The sequence below is a fragment of the Coptis chinensis genome, chromosome 6 (assembly GCF_015680905.1).
Source record: "Coptis chinensis isolate HL-2020 chromosome 6, ASM1568090v1, whole genome shotgun sequence".
NCBI classification, from domain to species: domain Eukaryota; kingdom Viridiplantae; phylum Streptophyta; class Magnoliopsida; order Ranunculales; family Ranunculaceae; genus Coptis; species Coptis chinensis.
In genome coordinates, this window is record NC_141461.1 from 11465672 (window position 1) to 11477902 (window position 12231).

General features: G+C 38.1%; 1 protein-coding gene across 1 annotated transcript; it reads right to left on the bottom strand.

The window, feature by feature from the left end:
* Nucleotides 1-1490, bottom strand: LOC147491435 (protein RGF1 INDUCIBLE TRANSCRIPTION FACTOR 1-like). Its single transcript, XM_086566630.1, has 3 exons — nucleotides 974-1490; nucleotides 661-894; nucleotides 1-378 (listed from the first exon to the last, which is right to left on the bottom strand). Exons 1-3 carry the CDS (start codon nucleotides 1163-1165, stop codon nucleotides 196-198), a joined length of 609 nt encoding a protein of 202 aa, XP_086422756.1. The 5' UTR covers nucleotides 1166-1490; the 3' UTR covers nucleotides 1-195.
* Between the last annotated feature and the right edge of the window lie 10741 nt (nucleotides 1491-12231).

Below are 12231 nucleotides of genomic sequence, written 5' to 3' on the forward strand. Positions count from 1 at the left end.
TAAATTTAATAAACAACATTTATTCATCAAATATTCCCACAACAGATTTTGTGTTTGGTATGTACAGATACACTATTTTGTATAATTCCAAAATTGTACTTCACATTTTGTTTCCATTTTTGGGCTCCCGTATGACCCTTTTCCAAAACATTTCACCATTTTCTACTCGTCTCAACTTTTAAAATTTAAAATTTTCTACATAAATGGGGAACGATTGGGGACACCTTTTCTCCTATGTCTTGGTCGGGGAGGAGACTTGGCGTTTGTTGTATTATCACTCGAGCTACAATCTTTGTTATCATTCGATGAATTGTCTCCTTGAATCCCACCGGACACCTCAAATGCAACTCTGGAATCACCCCGCTTCACGCCTTCCAGCTGGAAAATAGAACATAACAAAAACTTTTTTTCAAAAAAAATCCAAAGGGTAACTTTGACATTTCAAATTTACGTAATGTACAAATCTCGTGCTATACACATCAAAAAGGTGAACAGATTTCAAGAGCGTACTGGAAAAAAAAAATTCAGTACAGTGCACAGAACAGATTCAGTACAAAAAAAAATGAACAAGCAGGAAAAAATTCAATAAACCAACGAATTGCATAAATCGAAATCTCAAAAACCAAAATGCCATAATTAGTAATAATCAGAAATTTTTACCTTACAGCCTAAAGAACAGTATATGGAAGTATCAAGCAAGTTCCTTTTACAAATCTCACATGTAGTACCACTACATTTTCCAGGTCCACCAGCCTTTCCAGGTCTAAGTATTGGCCGTTCTTTCAAAAAAATGACTCTCTCATTATTGATGCGGTAGGCTTGAATATTAGAAGCATCAATGTACTGTGAAATTTCTTTCAATCTAACCACATTACTATAAGAAGATCTCCTAATCTGCAAACCAAAACACAAAACCAATCAAACCCACCCCATTTGTACTACATTGCACAGAGATTTGATTTAGAGTACTTACTTGAACAGTGGGGTGGTTTTTGTGTTCAACCATACAACAAGAACAAAGAGAATCCCCTTTGCAAAGCAAGCAATATAAGTTACATTCTCTCTTAGCTGAAGAAGATTCACAATGCTGTTGACAAGAAACAAAATAGGTAGCTTTTAAGAATGGTGATAACCAAGAAGGAATCAAATGGTGGTTGCTATCCATTTTGAAATACTCAAAAGCCCCAAATCTTATACACTATTAGCATTCGCAAGAAACATCCCAAAAAAAGTCAAACACACTTAAAATGAACAAATCTGAGAAATGGGGTTTAAGGCAACGGAAAATAGTTACTTTTAGCTTGGGGGTTTAAGCGTGGGGTAGAATGGCTGAAAGGGTGAAGAGATTGGAGAATGTATTGACTGTGAAGAATTAGGAAAACGGCTAAAAGAAGAGGAGGGAAGTGGAGGAATAAGGGTTTGACGACTTGTGGAAAAAAATGAAGATATATTAAGCGGCCCTAATAAACTATACATTTAAATCTAGGTGCACATTAATGGGCTCAAAGATACATAGGTTATATACTTCGATGGGCCAGCATTCTTAAAACCCAATCAATTCACATTCCTGTCAAGGGAGCCACGCCCATAAGATGATAGAGCAAGGGCGTCCTACTTTCCGTATTTGATCTACAACCTTTGCAGTTCCAACTGATATAGAACATTTTTTAATCCGAAAAATAAGAGTTAATATCATGATACAGCTACCCAAGATAGTGATCTGTGATCCAACTCACTACTAACCAAACCAAGAGCAAAGCTATAAAAGGGTTAGAGTGCAACTCTTTAGATAATTGAGGTTTATTGCATTCTCAACCTTTTGTTTCGAGTTTATAATTTTTACCTATTGATTTTCTGAACAAAATGTTCCTCGGTCATGTAAAACTTGTTTTCTGAGCAAGCCTTATATGGGCTCCCATGCAAATTTTCATAAATTATATTTGGTTCTACGATCTACTAAGAAGGACCATGGCAGTGAAAAGCTTGAAAGATAGTGGCTAAACTTTAATCTGTACCTTCAAGCAATGGGCACTAGTGTTGATCTTTCTAAAATTAGGCCTTCAGCTCCAAGTAGCAAGAATCTTGCAATTTAAATTGGTACATGGCCCATGTACAGTCCTTATTGTATCCTAATGAACAGAAAAATAAGATCAAAGTGTCTGAATTAACAAAGCAATTCATACTTCAAACTAATATTGTTGAGGCAGTTGATTACGGTTGGAAGATTTAACCATCAAAACAAGTATCAAGAATTCCAATGGAAAGGCCGAAAGGGGCTTCAGTGTTGGTGTTTAAATAAGCGAACTGATACGCCAGGCCTTGGGGCAAGCCCATAGGCCAGGCCAAGTTGCGCTTTAAATTGAGCTTTGTGTTTCAAGCTAGATGTTGCTAATTTGCTAAAAACTTAGGCCAAGTCCAATAGTGTGCCATCCCACTAAATATAATGAAAATTGTGATTTAATGGTGCGACAAAACACTAATAGGCTAATGCTATTTCTATTTCTATTAATTTACCTATTTATACCGCTAGTTTTAGCGATGGCGTATGGGTCCACATGCATGCTCTATACGCTAGTACGAATGGCGTATGGGTAGAAGAAATCCACATGCATGCCTCACATAGTGGCGGCCATAATTTTTATAACTTTTCCACACGTGTTCAATTACTTTTCTATCCGTGAGTGAGGAGGAAAAAGAGGTGGGAGGGGCAAAATGGAGAGTTGGGAATTAAAAGTATGTGGTGGGGCCAAAGTTTTTGTGGATTTTTTTTTCACACGCTATAGGCGGGTAGTGGAATAACACCTTTGGGACAATAAACAGCGACCCACTAACACTATACACTATGATATTGTGACGTGGTGTTTTGGCCCACTAAACTATTGGACTCAGCCTTAAAGATCATTTCCTTGGCAGTTCCCAGGCCACAGTCCCAGTTTCGTATTACATAAGGCTAAATGTGATGCATTTAGATTAACCGAAATGCTCCCTTGGCTATCTATTGTGGTCTCCTCCTGAGCGAGACCTTGTTTGTCATGGAATTTTGGCGAAAGTATTTTTATTGAGGGAAATCTTATTGGAATTCATTTAGGCTTTATCGATGGCAGACCAAAGTTCAATTTTGCGAGCTTGTGCTAGAACTCGGAGAAATGCCAATAATGCTTGTTGTTTTTGTGTTTGCTGATGTTGGGAACTATTTCAAATCCCATGAAGCGAAACTGCCCATTCAACAAATTGTGGGTATTAGAGTATCTTTAGGAGAGAAACCAATAAAGCACAAAATATTTGAACCGAACTAAATATCAAATCAAAAAAACACTAACCAATTTAAGAAGAAACATCAAATATTCGACACCAAACCACGCACGGCTTTCGTAAAACCGCGCAAGAGACTAAGCCCAAGCGAACACGGTTTTCGATAAACCGCGCGGTTTTCGGTAAACTTTGACACATCAAAATTTGGTGTTTGAAACACTACGAGACGCCCTAACTAACACCAAAGCCCAAGCAGTGTTCTCAAAACTGCGCGGTTTATCCAAAACCGCGAGAGAGATTGGATACAGCACCAAAGCAAACATCAAATTTTATCCGATTTGGTATTTGCTTTAGTGTTTTTTTGATGTTTTCATCAATATGTGTCTCTCCTGATGATGAAAAAACATCAAATTTTCAAAAATTTAGTGTTTGATGCTAGGATAGTCTCTCACCTAAAGATGTTCTTAGATAATAAAAAAATTTAAAGTACTCAATACCCACAATTTGTTGCCCATGTGTGTGTCTATGACGACCATTTTAACAATTACCTTTGGCCACATGATTTCCACATACGTATGTACTCTCTCTCTCTCTCTACTAAAACATGCATGCATTTTCTTACGTAGGCCTTTAAACCAGACCATCGTTCGTGATTCCGAATGAAACTTCGGAATTCCGTCCGGAATTTCGGTTTTTCAAAAAATCGGAATTCCGAATATAGAGTCGAAATATCCAAAATTCTGAAATCATCCAAAATTCCGAATGTAATAGGGGTCAAAATTTAATGAATTTCGATTTTCAGATTTGTCAGAATTTCGAGAATTCTGAAATTTCGAACTATGAACCAAACAGAGCACATGAGCAATAACCATATCTGATTTTTTTTTTTGACAAAAGAAATATTTTATTAAGATAATTAAGTGAAATTACACAATGGGAGAGGACAAGTTGCACAGCAAGTCTTTTCTGAATGTGGGGATTGATAAGCAGGAAAATTCATGTCACGTTTCATGTCCGTCACGGGGGCATTTTCATCATTTTTCAATTTTTTAAAAATAATTTTAGGTCCCAATGATTTATATAAATTACAGAACAGTCCATAATCTTTACGGTAATTACATGTCCATCCCTATACTGTACAATAATGACATAACATTCCTTATATTTTGTTTGAATTAAATATTAGTCCTTATATTTTATCTAAATTACAAAAAAAAATCCTTATATTTTTCTACCCAATTTAAATAACAAAAATGTCATATACTGAAAATTACAAAATTGCCCCTATGCATTTTATTTTTTGGGCTATTTAGCTTTTGGACCACTTTTTAATTAGATAATTTGTCGTTGGTCACCAATTGATCATTTATTTGCATTTAGGCCAAAATTGACGATTACCCATCCATATTTTATATATTAACACATTTACCCTTAGGACCAAACTCTAATTTATAGTTAAAATTTGGGGCCAACCCCTAATTTTGAGATAAGACTTAGGCATTTAATAAAAGGTCTAAATTTGTTCTAATTCCGATTGTATGCTTTAATTATGGTGCATCTTTCTTGTAATTGATAATTGACCCTAAATACAATAACCAACTCTAAATTGACATAAAATTAGCTACTAATTGGGGTGTACACTTTTATGTTTTTGGTACCATTAAAAAATAATTTTAGAGTGTTAATATACTCCCCTTATTACGTGTATAAACTCACTCTTAAAAAATTATATTATCTATTATACCCATGTATTCTTCCACCTCTCTCATTAGCATAAGTTCACCACCGCCTCTTTGAAAGTTAAAACTCTCTAATTAGATAAACTAACCACTCAAATATTTACTCGATCTCTTTTACAAACATTTATTATATTCTAATTTATGCCTAATGATAGCAATTGAATCAACAATAGATTGTTCAACCCCATGACTAACACTGGTAATAAATCGTACGAGGTGTTCTACAACCGGTCATCTTTATATAGATGTAAGAATCTTGTTCAAAGTTAGGCTTGAGATAGTCCAATTTGAACAATATCTTACAATTATTTTAGTATATATAAAAGCTAATGAAAAGCAAACACCTTCTAACCTCTAAGTATAGCAATTGAATTATGACAATCCCAAATGTGTTCATAATAATATTCGTGAAGTTTCGTTTTACTCCTACTACAAAAAAATTTGTGTAATGATCGAGACTATTTAATTCGTACAATTATACAAAAATTAATAATATGCATTTTGTTTTAATTTGCTTCCATCCATCACTTTTGGGTCGTATTTGCGTGTGTATGTTAATTAACTTGTTTGTTTTTTTTTCGATAATTTTTTTAATTAACTTGGCTTAGATGCATGATTTAAGTTGGTTAAATTGTGGTCACAAAAAAATTCTTATATATATGACCATTGAATCAAATCTTAGATTTAGTGTGTTTGACTATTACTTAGAATTTTTAGTATTTGGTCATACTATTAATAGTAATATTTGTGTTTGGTCCACAAGTAAGTTACGTGTATGGCATGCGCATGGCATTTTAGCCATTTTAGGAAATTATAGATGGAACAAGACGGTCAACTCAAAGTCAACGCAGTCAACCGTCAATTTTGGCCCAAACGCAAATAAACGATCAATTGGTGACCAACTACAAATTATCCAATTAAAAAGTAGCCCAAAAGCTAAATAGCCCTTATTTTTTTTATTCAAGTGAAAATTTTATTGATAATAATATTGAGTTTTACAAAAAAATTAGGACAGATGTGCAACAAGTTGCGCCACAAGTCCTTTCTGAATAACAAATATTATCCATCTAAAAACAAACTCATTAGAACCAGTTGTTATTACGTTGTTGTCCATAACTTTTTGAAGTCTCTTCAAGAGCTTAACAATGTTGGTTAGCCATACAAGCCTCCTCATGTTTCTCTATTTTCCTAGTTTGTCGCTGCTCTATTAATTAGCTACGTCTACCACCTCAAAGTCACCCTTCTCCAGCCCTACCAACGGAGAGACTCCAGTTACATCAACACATGCGTGTTTTCTCTCAAACCAACTGTAAATCAAGACATCCACCGGTCGAAATGTCAATCTGTCCTCATTCAGATCAGTGAGAAAGTTAACAAGAGCCTATTTCTTCACTTGCACCCCAACCCTCCATATTGCATCACATAAAATATCTCTAACATAATTATCTCGGTATTTAAAACTAAAACTGGGAAAATGTCTACAATATGTTGCATGGTTCCCAAAGGCATCTAGTATGCTCTTTTTGCATACAAGGCAAAGACCAAGACGATACCAGAGAATGACACAATACTCCTCCAGTGACATACATTGTCCAAGTCCATCCATCGAAATAGCAAGTAGAAAATCGTTTGCATGTTCCGACTTCAAGCACCCAATGACTACTTTCAGACGAGTAGATAACTCAAACTCCCTCTCAAGACCAGCAACAATCTTACTGTAGAAAGTTTATGACAAAACTTTTTGAGGTTTTGAGGGGACGGTAGCATTCACAGCCAGAGTATTAAGGTCAAAATCGAGTAGACGGAGGCGCAATGCACTACTAGCATCATCAAGAATCTCACCCATAGGCACCATGCCACAACTCCTAAGAATGTGGTGTTGAATCTCATAAGTCTGAAAATGAGAGGCAACAAAAGCAAATGCAGATACATTAATGGCACAATAGATACCTAACCAACCAAGACGTAAAGGAAGCGTCGCTAAACGCCACTATAAATCACCAAATTAAAGTTAGGACCATTAGAAACTATAATACCCTAGAGAATAAGGCGGAGATGCATATCAAAAGTCTTAGCTGCCTCCCTAAAAAATGATGGTGGATAAGTACGATTCGTAAATACTAACTTAGAGAACCCGACACAAGCTCGTAATAGCGCTAGCTCACGCTGTGGATCTTCCAATACTGCTAAACGGCCCATCAAAGTCATAGCCTTTCAACACACTTGTGAGAAAGCACCATGACAAAAGATGAATTAATGTTAACTGTCCCTCCAAGCAACCTGACCCCCTGCTGAAGACGGGATAAATCGAATGATCAAGCAAACACATCTCTGTATTATTGGAGGAACTGTATCAGAGCCTGGCGCTCTTCAGAACTCAACAAGGTGCCGATGAAAGTGGTTTTTGGCAAGCTACCTCCTTTAATTTCCACTTCCTCTAACGGCTCTAGTGAGAGGGGATCCTCCCTCTCTCGTGGGACCAGGTCTGGGAGAGGTGGATCCAACTGTAATTGCTATTTGGAGGGTCGCCCCACCTCCATTGTTTCAAAAGGGAGTGGGGACTGCTTCGTCGTCAGCGTGTAGCATGCTTTGGCAGCCACCTAATCCCCTCTGATCGTCTCAATTGTCCCGTTATACGGGAACTTCAGACATTGGTGATAGGTGCTAGGAACAGCTAGGAGTCTGTGCAACCAGGTCCTGCCCAAGATCATATAATAGGGTGTGTTAGTTTTCACCACAACAAAGTTTATGATGAGAGTTACTGGTCCAGTAGCTACAGATAGTTGGATCTCCCCAACTGTCAGAGCTTTGTCCCCACTGAATCCATATAGGTTGGAGTCGGTGGCGACCATTTCATAATCAGGAATCTGCAGCTTCTTGAATGTGTCGTAGTATAGCACATCTGCTGAGCTGCCTGGATCAACCAATATGCGATGCAAATCATAATCTCCAAAAGGAAGTGTCATAACAAGCGCATTCTCATAGGGGCTCTGGATGCTACAACAGTCAGCCTCAGTAAAGAGGATGAGTGTATCTTTGTAGGGTACCGCGTTAACCTGAGCTCCTGTAGTCTGCTCACTGTTCATGATCCTCATCTACTTGGTGATGCGTATTTGATACCGCGTGTAAAGCCCTGAATTATTATTAAGGGTATTTTTGTAAATTTCATATTAAATCTAGGGTCATTTATGTAAATTGGTCGTCGGGTTTATATTTCCAACGTACGAAACTTAAGGAAACTTAACTCTGACTCCTAAGCCCGTTAGATAAGCAAATCTTATACGAAAATTTGACAAAAAATGTCGGTTAGCGGTTTTCTGCGTTCGAAGCTGGCACGAGTTAACAGCTTACACGCATGATTGGGTCATCGTTATAGCATGCGGTGAGATAGAATATAGAAAATTAAACTTAGCGGGATGGGCCGGAAAAATAATTACGATGCGACGTCAAACGAGTTGGCGGTTAGGAGTGCAAGGACCTTAAGCCTAATTGTAATATATTGGGCTTGGGCCTAAATATATCGGCCCAAATAGGAAAAAACGAAATCGCAAAATCAAAAAAAAATCGCACCTAACTTCTTCTTCCCCAATTTTCGCACCTTTTAAAAACCCTAGGAGAGAGAAACCGAAATTCTCTCAATTCCCATCGATCCAACCATAAATTCTTCACACCCAAACCTAGAAACACTAAACTGAAGTGAGAGAATTCAAAATCTCTTGGAAATTCGAGCATCTTGAAGCCAAATCGCTGACGGTGAGTGAATTAGATCTCAACCGATTCAACCCCAAGAATGCAAACACCCAATCACTAACAACACTTAATCAAGTGTGGGGATTCAAAAAAATTATTGGAATTGGCGGCGTATTTTCGCGAGAGGTGAGTTTGAATTCGTTTCAAATAAATAGTTAGCTTCAATTTCGATTGCTTGAGGGTGTAATGCTGAAATTGATTGTGTTGGGGGTGTTGAAGGTCGGCAGTGGCAGTTTGGAGGAGTTAAAGTGGAGGGAAATAGTGGTGGAGCCGAAAATTCTTGGAGTGCGTCGTGTTTCAGTGAAAGGTTAGTGAATTTAAACAATATAAATAATTTGAACTTCGATTTTTTGTAGTTGGTTGTATTGATGAAGTATAATTGAAATGGGGTGGGTTTAATGTCGTGGGCTGGTTTGGAGACCGGGAGAGCTGCGAAATTGTGGAGAAGCAAGCTAAGGAGCGATTTTGCCGACTTGGTAAGAATTTTTTTTTGGTTATTCATTTCAAATTCGAGAGATTCATGTCGATTTACAACTGTTAATGTGAATTTCGAGAGATTTAATATGAATCGAAGGGCGTGGGATTGGTTGTAGTTAAAATTTGGAATTTGAATTGAGATGTGATAGGATTGACGTCGATATGAGGGCCTGCCATGGCCCGGAATAGCCGTAGAGACCGTCAGAGTAACAGTGCCCGAAATGGCCTGTAGCTATGTTGACAGTAGTTATAGAAAAAAATACCCGAAACCAATTTCTTAACGTCGAGATTTCTTCTCGGCTTACGCTAGATAATAATTCATCGTTGTTCGATCAATTCTAACAATCGACGTTTATGTATATGCTATGTTATCGGAGTGAATTCGAGTTGATTCGGTTAAGCGGGCTCGATTTGGTTAAGTGGGCTTGAGGAGAAGGAGCTTGCTAAGGTAGGAACCTACATACCAATATATGGTCTGCTTATTTTCATGCATGATTTGAATTGTTTAAAATAGGAAATAGATAGTTCACATTATCAACCATGCATGTATATATGATATTCATGTTTTGCTTTGTATTTCCCTCGATATAAACCGTATATATAGATAGCTTTAATTGTGAAATGGGTTTTTGGTAAAATCGGGGTAAGCGGAGATTTGTTTTCTTTGTTAAAAGAGAAAACCTGGTTTTGAGAAGGGTTAGCGTCTCTTGTCTCCGATGGGGGAGACGAGAGATGGATTTTGTATCTTGGTGAGGATTACCCGGTTGTTTGTAAATATGTGTGAGGTTCCCGATTGTCCCCCGGATAGAGTTCGTTGTTATTTATGATGATTCGCGTTTTGGGGAATCATCGGTTGTCATTTACTATGACCGGCCCGTTTAAAAGTCATAGGTTGTATGTGATCGATGGGGACATCCCGAACTCACACATCTGATCAACGATTTTAAAAAGAAAAACTAAATATGTATCTATAGTATTTGGAAAACAATCGGTAACACGTATATATATATAGATATTACTATACTTATCACGAGGGATTTAGAAAAGGAATTGTGAATTCCTAAAAAGAAGGAACCATTGTTGTCGCAAATTTCGAGAGAAGTGGTTAAACTCTAGATTCCAACGTGGGTGTACACCTTCGAGGTGGTGGGCCACCTTTAAAGGGATGCATCAATTGGATGTAGTCCTAGAATTCCTTTTCTACTTTTCTAGATAACCATTGCTTGTACGTGTCACGCTGTATGGTGATTAGCTTGTGTGGGGTTACATGCTACCTCGATGATGTTTAGACGCGAGGAGTGAGAGTTTAGTCCACTCTGGATGTGTGTCGATCCCGAAAGATCTGCGATCGTCGAACGGTTGACCACCGTAAGTTAGGTGACAGCCCGTATGGGGGTCGTGGTCACAGGGCCCACCTAAGCCCTAAAAGCTTTGGGGATTTTGTGTGTATGAACACAACAACGACATTTCAGCTCCCTGCCGGTAAAATCAGGAAAACAACGGTGCATGGTTCACACTGGAAAGTACTGAACCGAGATTGCTTATGATCTTACCGAAAATACCCTGCATTCACCATTCTAATAGGATCAAAGGGGCCACAATAGTTGTATGATGATTGTGAAAACTATATTTTGAATATTAAAGAAGCATGCCGATATGATTTATGCTAGCTAGTGATTTATTGTATAGTCACGATATTTGGATATTATTATAAAAACCTGCATGTTTTAAATGTTTTGTTATAAGTAGTCTAGTATTGGTTATGTGCGTTTCTACTGGGCATAGTTGTTTGCTCATCCTACTTAACATTTCAGACGAGCCAGTTGCGGAGGAGGTTCTTCCTAACCCTAGTGATGAAGGTTATGATGATTTGGGAGGATTTCCTTATGCTTGACGAGGACAGAGTCAAGTTTATACTTTTGGTTATATAGAGATAGTTTAGTCATTTTGGTTGTATATATATATAGAGCTCTGCTCATTTTGATGTAATATTTGCTGTAGTTGAGTAGCAGTTACACTTACATAGTTGGTGGATGTATATAATGTTGTTAGAAGGTTGGGTTTGTATATATATGGTTGTTGGAAGGGTATTATGAAATGTCGAGTTATGAGCGGGGGTTTATAAATTTTTAGGGTTTACGAATGTCGATTAAACAAAGGAAACTCTGCCAAAATTTCGGTAGAATTAGGATGGGTGTCAGCCTCGAGATTCACTCCTCGTCCTCGGGATGTGTGTTGGGTCTCGAGTGAACGAATCGTATCCGAAATCCACTATTAGATCCGTCCCGAGCTGTAGTGGGGAGTCGATTTGACAGCGTTTAGAAAGTTCGTCGAACCCGATAAACCCTAGATACACTACCCCTAGTTAGTACGTTAAGCGTTAATAATAGCTTAGCAATGTCGAGACGTCGTACGGTTAGTCGTCTTGTCACAGCGGAGAGCGCGGACACGAGTCAGAAAAATTTGACGAATCGGACACTATAAGGTCGGAGTGAATTTTCATTTCGAGGTGGAGGCTTAACCCTCGCCCTCTGTAGGGCTATATTGGCCATCATCTCTTGAAATTCTACTCGTGCTCATTTTGTGCATGTGAGTTCCATACGGCGCGACCTGCGCCTCTTGCATAATTTTGAGAACTCTCTCTCTAATGTATCATACACTGAGTTGGCTCTTTGTGTATGTGCAGAATAGTCACCATGGATCCGGAAAGTACTAGTGGTGATGATGCTACGGATCGTGGTCGGGAAGACCGAATGGATAGGCTCCTCGCTATGATGAATCAAATGGCTCAAGCACAGAATGAGATGAGAGCTGAGATCGAAAGTTTGAGGGCTAGTCGGAATGAGCCCCAACCTCTTCTAACATCCACTGTTATTCCACCTGGTGTAACACCAGAGGTAGCATCCCCAACCACAGTGAGAGTTGAGGAGTTCAGGCCACCAGTGAAAAGTCAATCAGGTTTTCTGCTTGCAAATTTCATCAGGTTACGTCCACCTGAATTTGTGGGGTCTTC